The following is a 27888-nucleotide window of genomic DNA, read 5'->3' as shown; positions in this document are numbered from 1 at the left end:
CAATTGCTAAAGAATGTGCTGTCCGCAATGTATTGATTTTGACATATATATATTTCACATTTGAAGCATGTAGAATACATAACTTAGCAATGCACTGGCTTAGTAACCTCAGATTTGGCAGGGAGGTTGTCCTTGAGCTCTAAATAACCACTGTTGATTCTGACAAAGTGGTATGCGGGGGTATTCACGCCATGATAGTGGCAGTTCTAGTTTCAATAGCTTATTAGCCTTTAATTCAACAATTTTATCTTATATCCTGACAAGTCTATTTGTTATTTTTATTTGTTTTCAATTACGAAACAGATAGATAGCGAAAAAGTTAAGTTTTAAGCAACCAACATAATGAAGTGACGCCACAATAATGAAATTTATAAATAATTTCCAAAAATGACATCATCGATATTCACGTCATATTATTTCGATAAACATAACAAACAGGCAGTCGATTTTCTTGGAGAACTTGTAAATATTTTACTATGTGCCAGATTTATCATTTTTATTGAATTTATAAGTGATCAGCAAATTGTTTCATGCATGTTTATTTTTGATTGCCGGTTCGACTTTGAAACTGAAATTATGCCTGATACTGAATGTTTGACTTTGACATGTCAAGGAAAAAAGTTTGAAACAGCTTGCAGTTATCAGAAAAAGTTATGTTTTTTTTCAAAAGTGGGCCGAGTTGGCCTGTGCCCATTTGACCCGTGCCAAGTTGGTTTATTAGTAAGTTATTATCAAACACACATTTTGTGAACCACTATCCCTAGTATGGTTCAGGTAGTAAGATAATGCAGCAGTCTAATATTTATTAAATTAAAGCAACAAAAATTGAATCAGGTTTCGCTTAAATATTTATTTTTTTCATTAGTCAATACTTATTTCTGTAGCACCAAGGCTAAGGGACTTTGATTATAATATCACAGTAAAATTATATTGCTTCACTAAAACTGAATAGTACAGATGCCAATGCATGAGTGAGTAGCACTGCTCTACATATACTCAAGCTGAAAATAAATTTTGAATTCACCAGCATGCAGCCCTCGTTATGTCGGTTTAGTCGAGTCAGGCCCACTATTTTTTAATAAAAGTATACTTTTGGCTCTTAAAGCGGCATGCCTCCAGATGAGCCAAAATATTCAAGAAAATTAAACTTGATAAAAATGTAGAAAAGAAAAAAATGTTTTAAATTCAAGTACATATACAAATGATAATTTTCATGTTATGTTTAAGGACTGGATTTTGCAGTAATGTCAGTGTTTACCACCATATCTCATACTGTGTTACTAACACAGTGCAAGGTCCCAGGGGCTATTTTTGCTTATTTTGATCTCCTTTTTGGTAATTTATGTGGATTGCAAGCAAATTTTGTAAAAAAAATTGTTCACTTCACAATATTTCACATTTAAAATTTTAAATACTTTTTAAGAGCTTTCATTAAAAATAGGATGAATTTGCCAGCTGTGTTAACTTGTTTTGCTTTTGATAAACCTATCCAAAACTATTTATTGTCAACTTTCAACCACAAGTATATACAGGACTTAAAAAATACATGTGTTTGCAAGCATTAAAGATAGTTTATCATGTGGTCATATATAAGAGGTTTTGGTATTTCTTTTTCATACATGTGTAATTTTAATGCAAAACAGGGGGTCTAACTGCAGTCAAGTGGTTTAGCTTGCTGACCCCTCACAGTCATATGAGGGATATTTGAGGAAGCTATACAGCTTACATGGGGACCGGGTTAACCATGTAGAATTTGTACATTGTACATGAAAGATGATCCGGTTTTTTTTTGTTATGAATTTTTGCAAGGAAACAAAAAAGTCTTAATTATTTCTTAATATTTCTTTAATGTGGATTCCTTATCTTTTTTTTGGATTTTGTATGTTCTTCAGCTAATATAAATTGTACCAAAACAATGCTTGATTGTTTTAAAAGTGTTTTAAATTTGGTTTAAATCCACATATTAAATTTCAAAAATATATGATTTATTTTATTAATTTTTTTGAACCCACCTAACTATAATTTAAAAATTAGCTTAAAGGGTTAAAAACTAAAAGGGTAGAATTTTTGCCTTAATTGAATTTTATTTCCCTAAAAGAAAGGGGATGCCCCCCACATGTAAAATTTCCCATTGAAATTTTTGTGATTAATATAAAGATAATAAATTTTGATTTTTAAAAATTTCGGCCCCTTTTTAAAAAATGACATTGATTTTTATACATGGGAAGGGAAATTTGGGAAAAATGGGTGTTTTGAGCTGGGTACAAAAATTTTTTTAAATTCTGGGTTTTTCCTCATTTTCAAATACCTTGAGACTGTGCATAATGTGACTTTGGTTTTTCAGGGGACATTATCATGGTTATAGCTCAGAGTAATTTAAATCCCGTTCGTTTAACAAATTTTTAAAAGATTTTGTGTTCCCCCCTTTTCCCGTGAGTTAAAGTAGCGGGGTTTGAACTGATCGGGTTTGGTAGTTGTTAACCCGTGAATAAACTGAACCAAAATTTTTTTTGATTTTTTACCAAATTAATAAATTTAAACAAATGGTACGATGTAGGCAAAGAGTAAAGGGGGTGTTCTATTGAGGCTCTCAAGTTTTAAATAAAAACTAATAAAGTTGGAAAGAGATACAACACATGGTCGCCAAAAATGTGCCACAAAACCACGCCATATTTTCTGAAAATTATTCCAAATTGATCTACAGACAATGCAGCATATCTATATAAAAATCAATACTTGTTCTCATATCTAAAACAAGGATTATAAATGCAGAACGAATTGGATTGCAACGGTAACATAAATTGCATGAAGAAATATTTTGTTTAAAATCATTACTTGAAATTGATGTGTAAATGAATAGTCATGATTCATCTTTATCAATTAATGTTACATAAGTAAAAAAATGTATTAAAGAAAAAAAAAGCAAATTATTTTGAGCATAATGTGTATTTTGGTCACAAAAATATAGCACAAATCACACAAAATGCTGATAACATTCATCATAAGATAGGTCTTGTATATATACATGTATTTGTCATGCAAACTATCTTTTAAGCATAAAGTCAGGCCGTCCTTAAAGAAAGTTGTGATATGATGTTTGTGATTGATTTGAAACGCATCAAAAGTAACTTGACAGTAACGTGACGTTATCATCACCTCATTCTTATATAAAAAAATATTTTTATTGAAATTTCAATTTTTCAACCACCAACAAATATTTGTATTTTTTATACATTCTGTAAATGAATGGAGTGACCATACCCACGTTAGTTTTTCATTGTTTTGTAAAAATATAAAGCCGGTGGTGAATGAAAATGTTTTTGTACGCTATAAATGGAATGATAATCATGTAAATACATTTCGAAACAGTCTGATAATTTAATAGGTTGACCTGCGCTGTTAAAAATGGTAATCTCTTAACGATGCACTTAATAATTTTACAAGTCTAATACGAAATGTGGCAGATCCTTTATTCTCAAAAACATTCCTAACAGGATTAATCATTCATTTTCCAACACGACCCCGGCAAAAGATGCAGACTGGTTCGACATTGAATGTAAAAGAACAAAAGCGACATATTTAGACGCTTTGAATGCGTTTAATGGATGTACAACAAGATCAAGTAGAGAATATTTTTGTAGATGTAAACAAGAGTATAAGAATATAATAATAAAAAATAAAAATTATTTACTTAAGAAGCAAATATGCAGATATAGAAAAAATGAGGTTCAGCAAACCGAAACAATTTTGGAAGTACTTTAAAGGAAACAAAATTTAGCACAAAACAATGGAATTACATAAGAACATTTTTATAGTCATTTTAAACATTTATATAACGACGTTTTTGAACGTAAAAATGAAGAAGCGAATGTTTTTTGCGAAGAACATAATTTTTATGATTCTGACTGTGCTTTCAATGACTTGAATATGCCTATTACAATTACTGAAATTTTGGAAGCTGTCAAATCTCTTAAAAGGGACAATATGCAGGTCCCGATTTTCTCTTAAATAAATACTTTATACAATCCATAGATATCTTGGGTTCACATATGTGTGATATATTTAATGCAATGTTTGACTGGGATTTTTCCAGATAAATGGATCGAAGGAATTATTGTTCCTATACATAAAAAGGGCGATGTTAATAATGTACAAAATTATAGAGGAATTACTACGAAAGACCGGTAGGGACATTTCAACTTCATGAATTCCCGATTTCATTTTCATAACTTCACAATTTAAACTTCGTGAATTCCCGTTTTCAACATAAGGAATTCACAAATTCACGATTTCAGTTTCATGTATTCACGATTTCAACTTCATGAGTTCACGATTTCAACTTCACGAATTCACGATTTCAACTTTATGAACTCACGATTTCAACTTCCCGAAGTTGAAATCGTGAATTCGTGAAGTTGAAATCGTGAATTCATGAAGTTGAAATCGTGACTTCATGATGTTGAAATCGTGAATTCGTGAAGTTGAAATCGTGAATTTTGCGAAGTTAAATTCATGAAGTTGAAATCGTGAATTCGTGAAGTTGAAATCGTGAATTCGTGAAACTGAAATCGTGAATTCATGAAGTTGAAATCGTGAATTCATGAAGTTGAAATCGTGAATTCGTGAAGTTGAAATCGTGAATTCGCGAAGTAAAATTCATGAAGTTGAAATCGTGAATTCAAGAAGTTGAAATCGTGAATTCATGAAGTTGAAATTGTGAATTCGAGAATTAATGAAGCTGAAATCGGTAAGTCATGAAATTGAATTGTTACAACAGGTTTTTCGTAAATTACCCTTGTTAGTTGTCTTTCTAAACTTTTTCATCTATTTTAAATAAACGATTAGATGCATTTTGTGAAATTAATTATCATGTAATCTCAGATGCTCAGTTTGGATTTAGAAAAGGCAGGTCTAACTGTTGATGCCATATTTATTTTACATTCAATTATACAACATTATATAACTCAGTTACTGAAAACAAGATTTTATTAATGAAATTAGCAAGATACATTAAAGAAAGTTTGCAATCAGAAATACTCTCTTAAATATTTGATTTTTTAAACATCCTCGTGGAAAACAAAAAACAAATTTTACAATTCTCATATATCATATCATCATGTTTTTTTTGTGTAATCCTGCATTGTTCTTAAATAATAAAGGTATTTTCTCTTATTTGAAACATTATCATATGATATTTGTGTGTATTCATGTATAACTTTTAATGATACTGTTCTCTATCTAGAAAAGAAACTGCTCAATAAGTATTTAATTTTGCTGCTGGTTAACATCTATCCTTCGCCTTTATCACTTTCAGTGGGATGGTTAGACTCACTGGGTAAAATATGGTATACAATATCCTGTGAGGTTGCCAGTAGAATTTCTATTACTGCCATGATTGAGAAAATATTTAGTTATTACTCATAACATTATTTTTGTAAACAATGTACATTCTTTTATATATTCTAAGTATCATATTGTACTTTGTGTAACCATGATCACGTAATGAGATACATGTTTTATTTATCTATTTGCATGACGATTTACTATGTACAAGTCTAAACAAGTTAAATGTTGATGCTCCATATCAAAGACGCCGCAAGATGATGTGAACAGTCACAGGTAATGTACAAAATCAGAATTGAAAATCGTTCTCGATTACAACTGAATATCCGTAGCACTAATCAATTTTTTCTCCATGTTCTTGGTATGTGTCTGAAATTGTGAAAAGTTTGTCTGTTGCGACACTAGATTAAAACGACTGGTTGAGGATAACAAAAGAAATTGAAATTATTTTTAAACTTAAAATAAATTCAAGACAATATTTGCCGAGAATATGTCCATTTAAATATTGGTGCGAATTGAATAATGCTCAAATGATTTTGAGGACAAACTGTCTGTTATTTTGAAATAGCGAAAATATGTCTGTAATATCAAATAATAGTTATGAATAAATTGATATATATAATTAATTCTTTGTTACGTATTGTTTACTTATTTATAAAAGATTAAACTACTTGAATTTACAAAAGATTGCATATTCGCCCAGAATCTAGGTATGGGACCACTAAATGTAAAAAATAGGCAAAGGAGAATAATCGTCGGGAAATATTTGTGATACGTTTTAAAATAAACGTACTTTTTTCATTCAGTTAATCTGTTTTATAACTCAAATGTTAATTATTTTCACGAATTACATGTTGCACACGTTTTGCCGTCAACGAAGACTAAATGCTAGCATATTAAATTTTGCGACAATTTAAGGCGGAGACGAACTTCAACAGAGGCGGAGCAAATGGAGTGAGTGACACTGCTTCAGTAGTCACCTCTCTCAACGGTAAAGTTTTAGAACGATCGACTATAGACTGGCTCATTGGCACGTTTTTATTAGGTAGATAAAGTAGATAATTATAAAAAGAAAATGATATTCAAACATGACACTATCACTTCAGTTAAACGTTTTTTTTAATCTCTTAAAGCTCTGTGACATGTTGTACATCAGAAAAGCTATTTTTATTAGAAAAATTGAAAACAATGTGATTTTGTTAAAACAAAAATAATGCAAAAAATCAAGTCTAAAATTTTCCCCAATGCTATACGGACAAATGCATATCTACTAGACGGCGCGTGCACGCGCCGTCTAATAAAACGTATGTTCTGTTCTGTTCTGTTCAAACTATAGCATTCTTAATCCCACTTATTTGCTTGATTTACATTTTTCATTTGGCAACATATCAAAAGTAATGTTAATTACAGAAAATGCTCATCCAGTTTGCCATCATTCAGTTATATACTTTTTAAGCTGTCCTCTGCAAGGTTCAACATAAAATGTTCTATGCCAGTTCTGCAAGCTCGTGGTGATACTTCTAGTGTCACTACTACACTATTAGTTTTCAATCATAGGTTGCTAATTAGGAGCACCAAATTAGAGAAGTTAATAAATTAAATAAGATGAATTAGTCGCAAATACAACTGTTTTCAGTCTCTGTACTTGTTCTCTAAATAAACCACACATCTGTCCCATGATTGGCAGAACATGATCATTGCATCCAAGTCTTATTTTGGCTTTAAATTTGCGTAATCATTTTGTTTTATGATGGTAATTTCAATTTTAACGTTGTATGTTATATGAAGTGAATGATAAGAAATGAACGAATTAAAATTTCTGTCTCGTGCTATTGTGGAATATTACAATGATGTTTTTATTATTGATATATGTTCTTTGCTTCTACAAGAGGACAAAATTCGGATTTGTTTAAAACGGGAATGCTTGGAACTTGTCTTAAATTTTTGATTCAGAAAAGCTGAAATGTTCACTTAGGGTCTTTGGTCAGGTGAAAGTAAAGATTACGATAATCCATTACAGTTTTTAGCATACAAGTTTTTTCTTAAAAAAGAAACATCCGATAGGTCATTTTGAAGCTGTAGAAGATTTGTTTAATTGTCAAAAAATGGCGGGAAAGTAAGAATATCTGATTGGTCGAATTGCATCTGCAATCAATGGCTACTTATCTGCTATATCCGTCATTCTCTGAAGAATATCTTACTAGGAATAATTGGCAGATGCTCCGATAGTACAAAATTCACTCAAAAGTACCTGATGATATTGTAGCTTAGTGTTTACGTTTTCGATTACGTCGTATTTGGAAGCGGAGCATATGCATAATAAACTTTTGTAGAATGGTTATAATGACTTTAGGCTTTAGATTAGAGTCATTAATTTCAAAATATGGATGTTGATCATTCTCATTGCTGTGGAGAGGTCTGAATTCTCCAATAATCAATTAATTGATGCAAAACCAAAAAGCATTGATAACCCAAGTCATATTGTTTCGCCAAGACGCGTTTAAAGAGATGATGGAAAAAATATTAGGATGGTCATTGTACCATTCACAACCCCGGAAATGAAATTCGACTAAAATACCCCCCAGAAAACCAGGATATCTGATAATTTGATTAGTGATATAAATTCCTGTAGATATTGCAATATACCATTAATAACCAAAGTCATATTGTTTCGTCAAGACGCGTTCGAAATGATGATTGGAAAAATATTAGTATGGTCAGTTCATTGTACCATATTCAACGCGGGAAATGAAATTCGGCTAAAATACTGCACAGAAAACCAGGATATCTTATAAATTGATATAATGATATGAATTCCTGTAGATATTGCAATATGTTAACATTACAATTTCTTCCTAACCTACATCATTTTTTAATTTATAGTGATAGCACCCAAATGTTCACAGAAACCTTCGAAATACGTCGGATGGCTTCGGAACTATTTGCAAATTATCGCAACAGATACACGTAAAACCGCCCATCTACCCTCCTACACTTTAAGGGACGAGCGTTGATTATCCCTTTATTTGGCTTAGCTCAATCGAATCTGTATTACATACAAACAAACATTTGACAGACAGGAATTTTATGAATTAAGTGAAAAGATTAGAATAACTTTTAAACGTTTATTCGCACATATAATTCTACTTAAGCCGAGCCGACTTCAAACAAAAGTATTTCACGACAAGTTTAAATCTTGATTGTAAAATATGAACATTATGTAATTTGAAGAAAGAAATCGATGTTTGACAGCGATAGAGTCTTTTTTCACCGATTCCGTTTTCACAATAATTTTGTTGTACAACACAAAATGTATACATACAATTAACACTGGATGGTTTTAAATAGTTTTATAAAAAATATTTTTGAAAGCACAGGAACATGCAAAAAAAATCCAAAAGACATATTCTAAATAAAGCTCTGTCACCTGAGCGTTTCGATTCAAAATCTTCGACGCATATCCTAGCCCTTAGTCCATCAAAAGACGGACTTGAGACTAACGTAAACTCACCACTGAACATTCTACGATTTGATACATTTGTATGAAGTATTGTGTCACTTGCAGTCAGACTGAACTCCGAATGATCAAGTTCAACCTGGTCGCAAATAAACAGCCGAGTAACATGAAATACATTCATCAAGACTCTAACCCCAATGAACAGCGATGAAAAGTCCGGTGAAGTATGCAATGTCATAATGTTTGGCAGGAATCTAGATTGGAACACCAATATTTTATCTCTTGTCTTCAATGTCCAGTGTTTATAAACACACGTCTTTATTGTGTGCATGATGTGCCCAGGATTAACTGAATTTATTTTATTTTGAATGCGAACTTGAAGCTCTGTAACTTGTCGGCCATCATAATATGGTCCCTTCCGGTAATAGAGTTCTGTCACAATCCAGTTTTTCGGCCAAGGTGATTTAAAATTAGGTAATTTGAATATCCGTTTTCCAGGCAAAATTTCAAACACATCGTAAACGTTGATAGGGACAGTAAGGCTAAGACTTAAATATACCGTAAAATCCTGGTTATACCAGACCGTTGTAGAGTACGCACACTCACCATTGAGTGTTCGAAGTTGTCCCGTGGGGCAATGTACAACTTTGCATTTTTCAGTCTGGAATAAACAAAAAAGAATAATTTATGCATGTTGAACGATTCCGATGGGAAAAATAATTAAAATATAATAAAAAAGCAAAGGTTTCCCATAGTCAAGATTGCAAAGTTTGATATAAAAAAATAAGAATCGTTTTACATTATTTTAACACAGGCCAGTATCAATTATTGCCACCAGCAGAATATGTTGTTTTTTTTAATCACTTAAGATTAATATACCAAAATTATAATGAACTAATATAAGCTGCTTGTTTTCATATTTGAACAATGTAATACATTATGACCAACAGAATCCCCAAACAAACCTCAACACGGAAAAGAATGAAAATGTTGCAGGCTCGCTTTGATTGAGCCTGTTCGTGGAAGGTAGTGATAATTGCAGGCTACCTTCCAAGTCCCCTAACAATGGCTTAATTCAACATTTAACATGAACTGGTAAAATGTTGAATATTGTAACATCCAACGCATGTTGAATATAACATTTGTTATTGAAACATGTGTAAATCTCCTTTTATCAATTCTTACAAATACAAAAATCATATCGGAGCAATGTATTTCATTATTTTTCAAATACGACAAACCTTTACAGGACTACATATAATCGGGTGGCTTTGACTCTCTGTCTTCCTTTCATTGTTGTTTTCTGTTAGAAATATACCATCAATTAGCCCGAGGAATGATCGATCGTCAAAGGCTCGAAGAACGTTACCGTCGTGTACTTCACAAAAATAGATATCGTCGTAAAACCCTTCATTGCAAATATGACAGAAAACATTTGCGTACATATTGATTGTCTTAAATGGCGAAACTAGCCCACTTGTACACATTTTAATGACATTTTCTTTCTGAAGACTTATTTCAAATGAAGATATATTAAAATCATCATCGGGACAAGTGTCAATTAAATCTGTATAGCATTTCAAATGTGATATATCTTCTGTGCTGCCACGATAGATAAAATGCACAATGCAGTCTTCTGGAATACTGTTTGTGTTAGGCCATACCATAAATTTATTGTCAAAGTACTGTTCTTTTGCACAATAAAGTACTGCGTCCAGAAGCTTTCCGTCTGTAACACCATTTCTTGTAGCGCACATTTCGTTCTTATATATTCTTTTTTCGTTGTAGATGAATAGACTGGATATAAGCTACCCCATGGTGCTACGCGTTCACTCCCACATGATGTATTATATTTTAATTTGTACCATTTTTATAACTTTCCAGCGACGAGGTTACCATATAATATGACTGATAAGCTATTCGTTTACTCCCTACTGGTTGATTTGTCATAGGAAACAAACATGTTGATTCTTCTTCATAATTATCTAAACCATTGTTGTATTTTGCTGTTTCTGGGAAACAGCAATTGCCGTTCTTTTCACAATCCGGTCCACATGAACAATCTATAACATGAAGAAAACGTCTCAAATAGCAATTAGGTATTACTCATCATTATTTATATGAAAGTAGACACACGCGGGGAAAATAAACAAGGGAACTGAAAATAAGGCGATTATCTCAAAATATATAAGGTTCAAACCCATGATATCTCATCATTGTCATATCATAAGATAATGCTTATGGTGTGAAGATTAAAAGATTAACTTAACTAGATCATGTGCAATTTAACATTTTAATAACATAGTATACGTTTCTGAACTGCACGTTAACAACTGAACATTCAATCAATGCAATTGAATAATTGCTGGTCTAAAAACATTTTTTGACAAAATGAATGACTCGCCTGTTGTTTCTCAATCATAGAAAGAAACCCTGAATGTACGTAATTTTTATACCATTAGTTAGAACTTTATATAATTCATAGAAAAAAGGATAAAGCTAACGAAATTGATGATTGGAAGTTAACTGACCATTTATCAATTTAAAATATTCTGTTTAACTGGCATAGATGTATATGTACCTGTACAACATGAGCGGAATTCAGAATGTGTCATATAATCAAAGTTTCTCTGGATTTTTTGTCTTTCCTCAGAACACACATCAGCACCAGGACAAAGATCAACTAAAGCCGTGTGCATTTGCTCCATTAGTGTAATATTTTCTGTAGCCTGGCTTGTTATCACTAATTCTATGCTCATGAATATGTACGTCCACAGCAAGATCTTCATAGTTGCTTGAAAAAAAAACCCAGATATTTATTATTTTAAAATAAAATTCAAATTTGATTCGATAGAGCACAAATAAATTAAAATTATTGTGTGAAACACTTTGTGAAGGCTAACGGATATTAATCAATGACCGATACAAATCTTCATATAGCATCTTCAAACTAAGGATGATATGTTGCAAACAAATTTACCGAATGTTTATAGGATGACGCGTATGTAAACTCCTATAATATATTTGCAGCCTGTTACAACATATCGGAAAGGGCTAGTCAATTTTCGCTGTTATTTAGTACAATAATCTAAGGTATATATTTCTTTTCATTGATATGAAATTAATGTCTATGCAGAAAACGAAAAAATTGTGTAACAAGTCATGCTACAGTCGGGTGTATTTTCCAAACAGGGAAGTCGGGGATTCCCCTTTACACTTTCCGATTGAAATATGTTGCTGAAAAATGTCCCGTTCTGGAAATAAACGGACCCCGTTTTATATACCTTGAGATATTGACTACGCGATTTACAAAATGAATTTTGAATGTTGAAAAATAGTTAAATTCCGACTTAACACAATTATCTAAAAGTGGGTCAAAGACAGAAAAGGCCGGGTTGCATTTCTGTACCAAATATCATGATACACTGTAATGTTACGAAAAACATTTACCACTGACAATTAATGTGGAACATTTAACTTAGTCAGTTAACAGAAGGTAAATGAGCGACAGACCTGAAATCGAATCCCACTGTATGGGACCACATGCCAATACTGTATACAAAATATCAAGAGGCTGTGATAGGTACTTGCAGCCGAGAAAACTGTTTCGAAACGTTCCTACCATTGACCATTAATGTCGGAAATTCAACTAACTCAGTTAGTAGGAAGTGGATAAGCGACAGACCAGAAATCGAATCCCACGCTATGGGACCATGTGTCTCAGCCATATGCCAAATGTCAAGAGACTGTGATAAGTAGTTGCTGAGAAAACTGTTAAGAAAATTTCCTACCATTGACCATCAATGTCGAAAATTTAACTAAGTCGGTTAACAGCAAGTGGATGAGTGACAGACCTGAAATCAAATCATACGGTATGGAGTACATGTCTATGCTGTATGCCAAATATCAAGAGGCTGTGATAAATAGTTACTGAGAGAACTGTTACGAAACTTTCCTACCAATGACCATTAATGTCGAAAATTTAACTAAGTCGGTAAACAGGAAGTGGATGAGTGACAGACCTGAAATCGAATGTCGCAGTATGGGACTATGTGTCAATGCTGTATGCCAAATATATAGAGACTGTGATAAGCAGTTGCTGAGAAAATTGTTACGAAAATTTCCTACCATTGACCAATAATGTCGAAAATTTAACTAAGTCGGTAAACAGGAAGTCGATGAGTGACAGACTGAAATCGAATCCCACAGAACGGGACCACGTGTTAATGTTGTATGCTCAATATCAAGAGGCTGTGATAAGTAGTTACTGCGAAAACTGTTTGCACCAGTCCTGTGCAACCCGGCCAAACATTTACCGGGCTCATATGTTTAAAAATATGGGAAAGGGGTGGTTCCTCGGAAGCAATAGAAATAACAGTATTGAAAGAAAATTGCAGGCTTGGTTTGGATTGGATTGCACCGACTTAAGCAGTTTTTAATCTTCAATACATATGTGTCATGAAGGACAATAAACATAAAAAACGTGGCAACTTTTTTACGGATGTAACACGGCCATCGTAAGCAATTATTGAAATTTACTTTCTTGAAGAAGTAAGTAATGGTAATTTATGTTGAATACAAGTACATTAAATCCCAAAACAGGAACACATTGACCCTGCATAAAACTGTTATGATTGACATTGTGTTGATATTTTAGTAAATAAGGCCGGCAGACTCAATAAGAAATGCGGAACAATTTTTTAAACACGAAAGCAAGAATCTACAAAACAATGACGCTATCTTTGACAGACGATACGTTAATTCGTAGTCTTTAGATGTTCTGGATATTCATGATTAGGCCAATTAACTGTAATTTTAATGACATAGACTTTGTTTACTTTATCTTATTAATCTTAATATGTACAGCTTTTTTTCGCCTGTTCTTGCCCAGCTTTCAGAATCGTTGAATGTATGTCGTCCACATTAGTTCGTTAATAGTCTAGCTTTTTGTCAATGTAATTGCTCGGATGATTTGCATATGGGTCATCGCGGATGAAAAACTAACTCACATGAGCTAAAATAGAGAAATTTTGTTTACACTCTGGTGGCTACTGTTTTGATCCAGATATCCTTGAAATTGGTCTGAAAGTTTGTTTTGATAATTTCTAGGTAAAGTTCGAATATGGGTCCATTAGGTTTAAAAGGTAGGTCACACAGTCTAAATATGAAAAAATCCTGTTAACACAAGTACTGTTTTGATCAAAATATCATGGAAATTAGCCAGAAACGTTATTTTGATAATTTCGAGGTCATGTTCGAATATGGATCCCTCGTTGGGTTAAAAACTAGGCCACACAGCCCAAATATGGAAACACGTTGTGAACAGCCTAGCTGCAACTGTTCCAGTTCAAATATCCTGGAAATTGGTGAGGTTTCAATATGCGTCACTTGGGTTCAAATACTAGGTTACACAGTTGAAATATGGAAAAATATTATAAAGACTCAAGAGACTACTGTTTTCATCCAATATCCTTAAAATTGGTCAGATAGGTTGTTCTGGTGATTTGTAAGTCACTTTTGAATATGGGAGACCTAGAGTAAAAAACTAGGGCACACAGTCCAAATAAAATGGATTTTAGCGTTCACACAATCTGGTGAGCGATATAAGAGCTATCAATACCCTTTTGTTTATTTTATAGCATCAGCATAACATACGGAACAAAACATTGCTTTTATTTTTTTAAGACATAGATTACAAAATTCAAATATCAACTGTGACAAAAATTCTGACTTCTATTGCAGCAAAGTAATGTTATTGCAGTACATTTATCAAATATGAAAGAAATGATAACATTATTTTTAAAACTTTATAATGATATCAAACTAAATATCTTGGATTTCGCATAAACTTCCAAAATCACTTGAAGTCTTAATCCAGTCAAATGTCTTTTTATACTTGTATATATTGATATAAAATTATAAATAAAAATGATAATAAAGAAATAACTGAGAATTAAACAATGGAAAATAAAAGGTTCCACAGGAATTAACTTTTTGTACACGGGAAATCATATTGAAACTATGTACATTCTAAATAAATGACTTATTGTTTTGTCGTGTTCTTTTATGATGGCAGTTGATTTATAGTATAAAGTAAATATCAAGTGGTCAACGCGATGCTAGTCTATCTGACATTTTTCATGAAATGTCTTTTTTACAGATCTTTAAAGTCATTATAGTACTCACATTATGTATAAAAATCTTCCTTTTCCTGCGCATATATAGTTAAGGACAACAAATATATTTGCCATACTATTCTGAAAGGCTATATTTGTTCAATGCGAACCTATTCTATCTGAAAAAATTGCATATAGACTAGTTTTGCCTAAATAATAGCATATCTTTTGAAAGTCTAGTACTGCCTATGTGAATAAATTGATATCAATTTGTTTTTTAAAAACAATTGCATTAATTCCTATATTAAATTAATTATAATCATTAAAAATATTTTTCCATCGATTTTTACTAAAAGGACTACAAAAGGAGACAAGAATTGCAAATTAAAGGTGACAATATTTTATTTAAGTAAGTAAGTAAGGTACATGTAGCAGTTGTTTTCAAAATCTTGCTGTCGGTCAGTCCACATACCGGTAACCAACTTTCTTGAATATGTTAACGGTACATGTAATAATCATATCTTCTGAAAATGACTAACTATTTATCCCACATGATTTCTTACTAAGCAGAAGAACGCAAACTGCGCATTAGACTTAATATCTATATTAATTGTCACACAGAAACTTCAACTAGTCTGAGGAAAGAACCATCATCCCTCAATAACAAATCCAATGCTCGACTAAAATTGCCTTTTGATTTTCGTTCAAGATATTTCTTGTCTGATTAATGTATTCAAATAAGAAGAAATGAGTGTATAGGAAACTGATGCCCCCGACGTCAGACATGACAGTGGGACAGCGAAACAGACAAAGGCATATCAAAATGCCTCAATCCCCTTGAATTGAACCGGGCCACCCGTCTTACATTTTAACTACTTAATGTGCAATATGTTGAAGAAATGGTTTGAGAGGCATACAAATACATGTATTACCAAACTTATGAATGACTGATAGTAAAAAAATCATCAACAAGCAAACAAACAATTTACAAACAATATAAAATTTGCATAGTGTAAGTTAAAAAAATTAAAACTGTCATGTAATACACTGTTACCTAACTCAATTAAATAAATAAATTTATTGGTTCCATAAAATCTTGCTTCTTGCCTTTGGGATCTTTTTGTTTAAAGTATTTCATCTTTTGGAACATGAGTACCATTAATACATGCATATGCATGTTTATCATATCAGTTTGAATAACTCATGTATACAAGTATCCAATAAACATTTTTTCAATGATACGTATTGCTTCCTCACCAGTAAGTAGAGAGGGTAGGTATAGATATGGAAATAAGCTTCTGTCAGGTCAATGAAATGATTTTGTATCTGATAGTCTTAGAACAGAGGGGATTTACATTTGACAAGGTCAATAAAATGCATGATATCTGAACTTTAAATTATATCAGTGTTCAATGTTTGAATTAATTTTTTACATGATTATAGCAAATCAAGGTTAACAAACATGTATTTGTTTCTTTTCCAAGGAGCTATCATGTTCTTTTCTCCTATCTAAAGCAGACAGGATACATTATATGAGTAACACCTCCAAGACAAAGGGAACGCATGGATAAATTGTTGTGATATGCCCAGTCCTAAATGTATGCACCAAAAAGAAATTTTAAACGGCATTGTGGGCTGACCAATCTCGATAATCTCAGCTCTTCCGTTCCGAAGCAACATTTCAAGCTATCATAATGGCTCAATTGATGTTGTTATGTTAGGATTGAGAAAAAATAATTGAATGTAGTCAATCACGCGAACAGTTTAAACAGTTATCACTAACAATTTTTGTTGAAATTGCTTATTAAGTAGAATGATATCAAAACCATCATAATTTTCAATATTGAACGTTTGCATATCACAACAAGAGTAAAGTGTAAGAAAAGGGCATTATCTTGAAAGCAAATTCTTTTTGGAGTAATGCCCCAAAAGGAGTAATGTAATGTCCCTTTTCAACTCGGAAAATCTATTAGAATTAGCTAAATATGTTCCCTCGTTGGATAGAATCTTTTTTTCTCCCAGAAATAATCGAGTATGCATTTGTTGTTAAAAACGTTTCAAATTTATGTCAAATCAAAATATTTCAGTTAGAAAATGAAATCTGTAGCCAATTAAACACATAAACGATAAGGAAACCCCTCGATACCTCTTATATGCCGACCCGCTCTCTGAATGTAAATTAGTAAAGCGGCTGTGATCTTCTATTTAAAAAAAGAACGTCACTGGTGCGATATACATAGCTTTCGATAGAAGGCTTAACAATGATATGATGAACTTTTTCAAAGGTAAATAGAGAATAATTGCCAAACATAGAGCTCTATGATGTTGAATGAGTGTAAGTTTAAAACTGAATTTATGGAACGAGTTTTATAAAATATTATGCGAGCCTCTGGCGAGTATAATGTTCTTTTATTCAACGAGTTCGATAAATTTTGTATTAAACTTAAACTTACAATTTAATATTTTATTTATCACATACCCAAAATAAAAACTGTTTAAAGTAAAAAAGGAACATTTTCCATTGACGCGCCTTTAGTGTAACGCTAACATTTAGCGCGTCTTTATACTAAGTTTGTATAACGCAAATGACGTCACGTTAAAATATATGCACGGTCGTGCAATACTGTTTTTACGGAGTCGCAAAATCGGCACGGGTATTCGATAAAATCATCACACACCCGAGCCGATTTTGCGACTCCGTAAAAATGGTATTGCCCGACCATGCATATACATTGTATTCTGACGTGACATCATTTGCGTTATACAAACATAGTGTATAAAGACGCGCTAGATGTTAGCGTTCTACTGTATGCGAGTCAATGAAAAATGACTATTTTACACTTTAAACACTCTTAAGTTTTGGTATGTAATGAATAGAATATTAAATTCGTGTAAGTTCATTACTGAATTTATTAAACGAGTTAAATAAAATTATATCTTGCTCGCAAGAGGCTCGCATAACATAATTTTATTCAACTCGTTCAATAAATTCAGTACACTCATTCAATATTCTCTATATCCTGAATGTCACTAAGACTAGTTTTGAATAATTCTTTGGTCATTTTTATAGCGAAACAAGTCTATGTGAATTTATTTCATAAGATCATCAAATAACTATGGTGGCTGATTTGTGTCATTCGTGTTTTCGCCCCGCGACCCCGCCAAGCGAAAAGTCGAGAATAAACAAGTTAAATTGGCGGAGCACAGAGCATTAACACGCTTATTATCAAAAATAATAATAATATATTATATTAATAAAACTTCGCCCTGCAGGGTCGCGGAGCGAGATTTAAGAAATAAAGCGGCGAGGGCGCGAAGCGAAAACACGCTTATTAGCGGGGGTGCGGGGCAAAGTTTAATAAATAAAACTTAGCCCCGCTTCCGCTAATTAGCGTGTTTTCGTGCGACCCCGCCAAGCGAAAAGTCGAGAAATAACAAATTAAAATAGCAGGGGCGCGGTACGAAAACACGCTATTTAGCGGAACGCGGGGCGAAATTCAAGAAATACAACGGATATGGCGCGGAGCGAAAACATGCAAATAAGGGGGCGGGCGGGGCGAAGTTTAATAAATAAAACTTCGCCCTGCGCCCTCGCTAGTTAGCGTGTTTTCGCCCCGACCCCGACAGACGAAAATGAACAAGTTAAAATGGTGAAGGCCCGGAGCGAAAACACGCTGATTTGCGGGGTTGCTAATTATGCGTCCCGCCGTTTTATTTCCGTGACCCAGCGGAGTAAATTTTATTTATTAAACTTCGCCCCGCGCCCTCACTAATCATCGAATTTTCGCTCCTCCGCCCCGCCATTTTACTTGTTAATTCTCGTCTTTTCGCTTGGCGGGATCGCGGGGGCGAAGTTTTATTTATTAAATATGATGCCTATAGAAAGAAAAAAGGTACTGTAACTCATTTATATTGTATTTGCTGTCATTATATGAAACATTTCCACCCTTCTGTCCGCATCTTTTTTTCTACTTCATCAAAGACCAAATACTAATATAATAATTAAAATGACCACTTCCTCTTAGTAAATGAGGCCTGTGCCTGTTTATTGCGTATGTGTTGTTGGCTTGAAATCTCTAGCAAAAATTTAAAAAAAGGAAACTAGCAAAGATTCAAAAACATGAGTTAAATATAATAAGTATATTGTTAAATTTGTATATAACGTCGAAAATTTCGCACATTTTTTACAAAATAATGTCTACCCTGTCCAAATAATTATGAGATGTTGCGATGTATATTTAAAACATGTCTACATGTAACCACTCTCTGAAAATATAAAAAATATAAAAAGAAATAAGACTTACTTGCCGATGCAGTGATATTTTACTTGTTTCTGCAATATACACTTTCATTCCGTACGCTTATATAACCTGGAATTAACGCCAGAACTTCTTGTGTGGACAAATGAATGTGGGGTCTTGACGTAAACATATTATGTTTCTTTTTGTTTGAGCTACCAATCTTTTCACTTTAAATCAATGTAACTTATTGAAAAAACTGACAATGTGCAAGGTTTATATAGAGGTCATATAATTGCTGTGAAATGCAGACAATAAACATATCAGTCTCAGTGTTAATAATGTCAAAAAAAGTTCACTAAATCAGCTAGGGTTAAATACGCAATACAGTTGTACTTGAACATAAAGAAATCAACAGCAGAACGTGGTTCATTTTGTGAGAAATAAAATGTAGGGATAAATATTCGAGAAAAAAACTGTCACTAACGTTATACGATTTTATCTATTCGTTGAAGCATGTTCGCGCTTCAAGATTTGTGTATTTGACTGTACCATTCACGAAAGATCCCTGACCAGTCTAATTCTAATTGTCAGTTCAACAACATTGACCTGGCGCTCTTGCATTCCACCCCATAGTCGGTATATGGCGCAAACGACGTTACGATCTACTGGTAAATCGATATGAATGTACATATTCATTGTTTAAAAATGATATAAAATAAAAAAATCCCTCTTAGCGCAGTTGGTAAAGGGTTTTCAGTTGAACGATGTAGACGTTAATTGGTAGGTTCGAATCCTGATTCAGTGATAGTCAACGCAGCAATGGTATATCTATTACTTATAAAGAATGTTATCTTAAACACCAAACATAATACGTTGTCCTTAAAAAAAGATGCAATTAAACATATAGCATATTAAAATATGTGAGTTTGATGGTTTAGTAGGGAACACACAAGGGTGCAATTACATGAAAGTGCATTCAGTAATCATAAGGCATGATTGAATTCAGCAAAACGCAGGTTTTCATTGTCATAAAGAAGTATAGAAGCAAGCATAATGTAAGGAAAGATGGAATAAATGCATTAATTCTGTTCCATACTTTAAACTGTTGCAAACCATTTTGTTGTGTTGTATTTTAAATAATTGTTTTTATAGCGTGTATGCGCTAAAGCTGTCACAAAGAGAACCGTTGAAAGATACTGTACTGAAATAAAAATTTAATTGTGTATAAAAGCACCACTTAAAATGTATTCTAAAAACAGGTGTAGTAAAACTATTTCAAATTAGTTCTTGTAAGTTAAATTAAAAAAGAATCTAAACGTGGTGTTGGTAAGGAATCGAACCAAAGGCCTTCAAATCGGTAGTCCGACATTTATACCAATACACCACACCTCACTGACGAGTGAAGTTAGCAAATATATCAATATATTCGATAGATACTTGTCAGTATTTATTCTAATGACATTTACGATTGTTAATGAATTTCCAGGTCAATATTGTTGGACAATACAAAAAGAATTTCACCACAACATATTTGATAACAAAAGAGCACATGTCAATGTTTGTGGTTTAATCTATTAATATTCAAATAAAAGGTCAGAGAAGGGGTCTATTAGTTGTCGTTGGTTCCTATGTTAGCTGTGTTTTACGTAGCATTTGAAAACGGGAACCAAAACTACTTTTTGCAAAATGGCATCGTATGCATGGCTTAAAACATATGAGAGACAATAATATAGGTTTATCACGTTTTATTTAAAAACATCATAGTACAGCACAATAAATAATTCCACGTGCATTTGTTATCTGTACACGTGTTCTCGAAACATGCCCAAATGTTAATTGTTCACTCTTCGTTCTTTTACGTCAGCTGTTCTGCAAAATACAAATTAATATAAAATCTTAATAATTTCATTAAACAATCTCCAAATAGATGTGACAACAATATATTTCTAGGGATTAAAATGTACTGTATCAAGAGCGTCACGATAATCTATATTGCTCGTCCTTTTTTGCGGTTGGGTTTAATGTCGCACCAACAGCTTTACTGGTTATGAAATACCTCAGGCCCCCCTCCATCCATTATTTAATGAACGACCAGGTGCCTGAGTATAACTTATTCTTTATACTCTGAAAAGGCTTGTCATTATTTTGCAGCTTTTACATACACTGAAATATAAACTTCGTTGAACGATTATCAGTAATATTAACACATCGTGAAAATCAAATCAAAACTATTTATTACCATTTATTTAACCGGTAGCGGAAGCGTTTGTGATGGTGATGGTACCACTGCTGCTGGTGTTGTTGTTGTTAAGGAAAAAGAGGAGGAAGAAGAGGAGCAACAACATCATCAGTCCTAAAAATAGAAAAAATAGAAATAAACATGTACCAGTATTTACATTTGAATAGGTTTATCATTTTAAATATATATTCTAAAACAAATATTACTTGCGGCGTTTAACTTAGTTTATAAAAACAAATCACAAACAGATTTTTTCCGAAAAAAAACCGCATTTAAGCTAAAAGGTTTCATTGTAATATTTTATTAAACAAGAAATGATTTTATAAAGCTATTTTCAATCCAATAATAAATGCGTAAATAGGTTAACATACCTGACTGTCCACCAAGACCGGAGCCACCAGTACTGGGGTAGTATCCGTAATTGGCGGTAGCGAGTCCGAGCACGCAGGCCAGAGCAAGAGCGACAACAAGGATGGATTTCATGATGGCTGAAAAATTATAATGCGTTAAAAAATCAAATAATACAGTCATATTTCAAGAAGAGAATTACATTATGTATTTTATGTTTCAGCGGGTATTTTATTTTAAACATTATCTTCAAGCCTATTATATATTTAATAACTTTACCGAATACTTTATAGTAGTTTCATATTTTATCGATTCTTTAGATAGACGCATTTATCAAATTTAAAAAACCATTATTTCAAAATATTCTTACATTTTAATTTATAAGAACATTCTTTATGACTTAAATCATTAAACTTGAAATGGTTAGAAAATAGGTTAATTTAGATGTGTATGTTGAATAGATTATAGCTAAAAAACGGTTTTTTACTGACTTAAAAACTCACACTGGTTAATAATACTTAAATTTATTTAACAGGTTACGTCAAATACGCTAATTTATTCATTTAATTTTGGAGTGTATATATTTCATTAAAATACATATAATAAAATTTATGACATTTAAAAAAATTCAAAATATTCTTACATTTTTATTAACAAGAACATTCTTTATGACTTAAATCAACAAACTTGAAATGAAAAAGGTTATGAATATGTTGTACTATAGCTAAAACGGTGTTTAAGATTACACTTTTATCAAGCTATATAGAACATGATTAATTTAGATTATAATTTTATGTATAAGAATTAAATATTTGTAAATTTAGAATACATGTGTCTTACCTTGTTTGAATGATCAGTCGAATGATGCTATTGCCATGTAAACGACAGTTTTTATACGGTAAAAATCGCTTGCGTATACCCGGAAGGTGTTACGGCATAACGTCACCTGTGACGGGAACACGTCTGGTCGAGTTAACCTATTACTTAATTTATTTAACAGGTTACGTCCATCACTGCTTAACTTTCATTTAATTTTGGAGTGTATTATTATTTCATTAAAAAACAATATAATAAAATTTGATGACATTTAAAAATCCTTTCCTTTCGTAAAACGATTGTGTTCAATGATGAAAATATATACATACATTATAAGGCAACTATATATAATAACACATTTTATAAACAGTATGAATCGATGAAAGTTAAACTATTGATTGAAGCAGGGTCTTTCAAATAGAAAGTGTTTAAAAATAACATCATGCCGTGAAAAAAAAACATTTTTGCTCTTGTATTTAATTTTCGCCCTTTTCTTGAACACTTACATAATTTGCGTGTAGCAAACTAACCGAGTTATACCGAGACATGTTTAATTGTAGCGAGAAGGGTTTACATAGCGCGTTTCCAGACCATTCTATTTGAAAGACCCTGGTTGAAGTTATAATCTGTAAGAAAGTTTATAAAAGAGCTCTTTGACAGGAATAAAAGATATGCTATGCTCAAATTTCATATTACGAAACATTGATAACTGCTACACAGTCTCTTTGTAATTATAAAATAAACATGTTTTGACTTCACACAAAGTACATATTTAATGTTTAAAACCCTACACACTATAGGTGACTGCAATATGAAAATATAGTACCATTTAAAAGACTGGCAGTTTTTTAAGAAAATACGAACTTTACTTGACCTGCAAAATGGAACGCAGCTTCACATACATAGTTAATTCATTCTTTTATCCAGTTGATACATAATTAGTAAGAATTTCATAGATTTCTGTGACTTAAATATTTTAATCAAGGATAAGCATAGTATATCATTATATATTTGTAAATGATCAAATATATATTTATATTTTATGTAACTAAAAGCTATAAAATGAGAAATACTCTGTGACCTTATTTTCATCTTTTTTCATTTTATTTTCATTTTATTTATAATTTCATTTATTTCCATTATTCATTATTTCTATTTGGTAAGCTGTTTATTTTCTAATCGTTCTAGACAGCAATTGCAGAAAACAAATAGTAAGAAATGAATGTTTGTAACTCGAGCACAGATACATGTTTTAAGAGACTGCACATAGGATCGAGAAGGGACCCAGATTCGGCATATTTTCGACAGTTAACGGTTTAAAACGTTCTGCAATAATTATTTAGTAACGAGTATATGCCTCAAAATATATTTATTTTATCAATAACCAATCTTCTTTTTCACTGGTAAATTTCGATATTTGAAAATTATGTCCGAAGGTTTCGTACCAGTCAGAACTTATAATAAATTACTATATAGATTACTTGTTATTAGTTTGGTTTTTTCTATCATTTTACAGGACTGGTATATCAGATTATGCTTTATTTAATTTACAAGGTTGTTGCCAAAAACAAAAAACGAAACAACCTTTTAAACATCCTAACTGTTATAATAAAGCGCAACATATAAACACTAGTTTTGACAATTGTATTTACTGCATGTTACTAGATAACACAGACCAGATTTTTGATAAGAAATGAAAGGACTAACTTGTACCGAACATCTCGGGAAATGGCGTCTTTCCCTGCTCACTGTCCGGTTTTTTCGAGTGTTCAACTTGCAAGCAAACTGTAATCGAGATGATATAGTTTAAGGCCATAACTTTAAGCTCCATTAAGATCCGAAAATGTTAGTTTTTCCTTTTGTCTAAACTTGTTTTTTCTGGTGTCATGTTTCCGTTTCCAAAGTTTTTTATGACAAATTACGAGTTCACTATCAGCATTACTTCCCATAGGTGATAAACATCTATAACGTGCATAGGTGATAAACATCTATAACGTGCATAGGTGATAAACATCTTTAATGTGTAAAGGTGATAAACATCTATAATGTGCATAAATGCAGGAGGACTCCAGAAGGTAACAGAAAAAACTACCGTCGTACAAATATTTCAAAATCCCTCCTCAAAAACATTATAAAGTTTAAAGAAATAGAAATGACACTTCAAACTGTTCATATTTTAACATTCTTGCTCTGACCATTAACGGGATATACCTTCATTTTTAACCTACGGAATTCCTTCATCCGGGTTTTTTTTAGTACGTACCACGTGATTGTACAGGACAGTATCGCGACCAGTGATCCGGAACGCACGGAAACCGTGATCGCATCAAACATACAGGCTTGATATTTGTAGTATTTTGTGGCACTAAAATTATTAAGATTAATTTTATAATATAATATTGGCCATCATATATACCGGGATTTTTCCGAACCAAATGACCATGTTGAATGAATTATCTTCTCCTATTTATAATGGCTACTGCGTTAGTAACGAACGTAGTAGATTATGCAAAGAAGAAACACAATATATTGGTGTTTTGTTAACAATCTTTCATGAATAAAAATATCAGTAATAATGGATTTACACACTCAACCTAACTCATGAGAAGGAAGAACTATGTTTGATGGAACTCACTTAGACGTAACGATATTAAACTTATGGAACGCACCATTTTGTTCTATGGACAGCGCCTTTTGATATCAGAAAGTTTTACTTTTAGATTAGAGGCAGGCACAGTAACTAGCAGCAGACGACAGAAAACAGTATAATTGAACAAAAGAAGCAAAGTTTAGGGATAAAAGGCAAATATGTTATTTGTATCTGCAATCGAAACTTATCGGCCTTTTCCGTCAGTCTTCGGATAAGGACATCGAACACAATAATATAAATACACAGAACGGATACGGCATTTTGGTCTAAAAGGGGGAATAACTGTTACACGAGGGATGGAGTTCTTAAGATAACTTGTCAGGAGTTCTTGTGATAACTGTCACAGAGTTCGTCGGAAACCTTTGTATTACTACAAAAAAAATCGTCAAAAATGGTAATTTTCATCTTTAAAAAGTGGGTTTTATGTGCTAAATTAAACTTTAATGATTAAGCTTGCCTTACATCTTGTATTATGTGTCAAAAACTAATTCATATGCCATTTTCCATTGCCTTTTGGTTAAAATCTGGTAGTTTTGTGTAAAATTTCCAATTTATTTTCTAATTCGCACGTATTGACCTGTTTATTTTTGGTTTTCATCCTTTCCATAAATAGTTACCTTATTGTAATGCAAATTTGCAAACATAAAGCCCCGGCTTGCAAATTTATACCCGATTTTTCAAATGTCACAGAGTTCTTGTGATAACTCAAAATATTTCCTGGAGTTCTTATGATAACTGGCTGGGTGTTTCTTGCACTACATAACGGCACATTTTAGCGGGGTGTTTTATTATTCAATAATCATTATGAAATGTAGTACGCTCATCCTTTACTTCCTCTAAGGGAAAATGCAGACGATGAAGAATGTACAAAACTGTTATTTGTTATGCGTTTGTTTGACATTAAATGTTGTTCTCCTGGCTAATGTAACACATGTGCATGCACAGAGATTCTCGTGCCTGAATTTTCTATTCTCCTTAAACACTGTCAAAGCCTACACACACATGGAGCCACATTATAAGAGATCGCTGTTAGTAACACAGGAATAGTTATTTTATAAGCAACTGTGGTTTTTGAAAACTTTCTTTTTAAAAAGAAGTAACTTGAATTGTGAATATATCTCAGAAAGAAATCCTTTTATACGATTATTAAAGGCTATGCCTCATAAGCAAATATATTTTTCCTCTTTAGAAATGTACACATGAGTTATAATTTATAATGTTTCACTAATGGGTTTTACTGCATGTTAAATACTTATCATATGCAGAATAAGCGCTAAATGTGAAATTATTTGTCATAAAAGAAGTAAGAGATTAGTAAAGTAGTATTTTGGCCGCCACACAAAACACTAAATCACTTTAACTGTATCAATTGCCGAAAAGCATCAGAAGTAAAAGATGGTTCAGTGAATTGGCAAATGTGCAACTTTTCGGACAAGAAAAATATAAAGCCTAAGAGAATTTAAAATATTCGCATGTCTGCTGGGGCTTAATTACATATAGTTTCCTTAGTTTGCAATTTTAAACATGTGCTCTACTTATCTGAATGCTTTTTATTCCTCTATACAATAACAAAATAAAAATAAAGTTTCTTTTTACTTTTTTTATTTAAAAACTTAACAACAGATAACAATATATAAATAAATGTTATCAGAGCTTTGCAGAAACATCCTGGAGGATTCGATGCTATGTCTTGTTCTTTTAATTATCTGAAATTAGAAAGAAATTGGATACACATATTTTAAACGAATTTTATTTTTCTAGAACAGAGGATAGTTAAATGCTTGGATAAACTTAAAGAGTAAGATTTTTTATGAAAAACAAAATAATATTTCATTCAAGGCAAATTGTATTGGCTTCCAATTGCAAAAAAAAATGCGTTCACTTTAATTATTGTAAATATAAAATCGCTACCCACATATTCAGATAAATGTAAAGAGAAGTCAGTTATTATTAGAAACAACTAATAATAATAATAATAATAATAATAATAATAATAATAATAATAATAATAATAATAATAATAGTAATAATAATAATAATTTGCAATTTCGCTTAAATCCTTGATAAAAGATAATAAGAAGAAATTTGTCTACAAAATGGAAGGAAATCTGCTTACCATTTATTTAACCGGTAGCGGAAGCGTTTGTGATGGTGATGGTACCACTGCTGCTGGTGTTGTTGTTGTTGAGGAAGAAGAGGAGGAAGAAGAGGAGCAACAACATCATCAGTCCTAAAAATAGAACAAAAAGGTAAATATACATGTATACATGTAGATGATGCAAACATATATGACTGATATAGCCATTTGCCTCGGTTAACTTTTTCAAAATATTCTCTAAAACAAATATTATGCGCGGTGCTTCACTTAGTTTATAAAAACAAAACATGGCAAGATGAATGTCAATTAAGCCAACAGTGTTAATGAAATGTGATTGTAATGTTGTTTAATTAAGGTAAAAATGATTTTATAAAGCTATTTCCAAAGCTATTACCAATAATAATAAAGGTGTGAATATGTAAACATACCTGACTGTCCACCAAGACCGGAGCCACCAGTACTGGGGTAGTATCCGTAATTGGCGGTTGCGAGTCCGAGCACGCAGGCCAGAGCAAGAGCGGCAACAAGGATGGATTTCATGATGGCTGAAATAATGACGATTAAATTCGAATCATTAAAT

The 27888-nt window shown here is 32.2% G+C and overlaps 1 protein-coding gene and 2 long non-coding RNA genes across 3 annotated transcripts; all 3 read right to left on the bottom strand.

Annotated features, from left to right (window-relative positions):
- Positions 1–8603: 8603 nt before the first annotated feature.
- LOC132718550 (uncharacterized) lies at positions 8604–10569 on the bottom strand. The gene is made up of 2 exons (XM_060702265.1): positions 10042–10569; positions 8604–9461 (listed from the first exon to the last, which is right to left on the bottom strand). The coding sequence occupies exons 1-2, from the start codon at positions 10555–10557 to the stop codon at positions 8694–8696; spliced, it is 1284 nt and encodes a 427-aa protein (XP_060558248.1). The 5' UTR covers positions 10558–10569; the 3' UTR covers positions 8604–8693.
- Positions 10570–20887: 10318 nt separating this feature from the next.
- Positions 20888–21909, bottom strand: LOC132718543 (uncharacterized). Its single transcript, XR_009624100.1, has 3 exons — positions 21768–21909; positions 21397–21510; positions 20888–21026 (listed from the first exon to the last, which is right to left on the bottom strand). It is a non-coding gene; the product is annotated as an uncharacterized LOC132718543 (long non-coding RNA).
- Positions 21910–26795: 4886 nt separating this feature from the next.
- On the bottom strand, positions 26796–27888 carry LOC132718610 (uncharacterized). The gene is made up of 3 exons (XR_009624117.1): positions 27737–27888; positions 27327–27440; positions 26796–26916 (listed from the first exon to the last, which is right to left on the bottom strand). It is a non-coding gene; the product is annotated as an uncharacterized LOC132718610 (long non-coding RNA).

Source organism: Ruditapes philippinarum, unplaced genomic scaffold (assembly GCF_026571515.1).
Source record: "Ruditapes philippinarum isolate M1 unplaced genomic scaffold, ASM2657151v2 ctg3313_1_1_1_1, whole genome shotgun sequence".
Classification (NCBI taxonomy): Eukaryota; Metazoa; Mollusca; class Bivalvia; order Venerida; family Veneridae; genus Ruditapes; species Ruditapes philippinarum.
The sequence above is the reverse complement of the archived record's forward strand: the minus strand, read 5'-3'. Positions and strand labels throughout refer to the sequence as shown.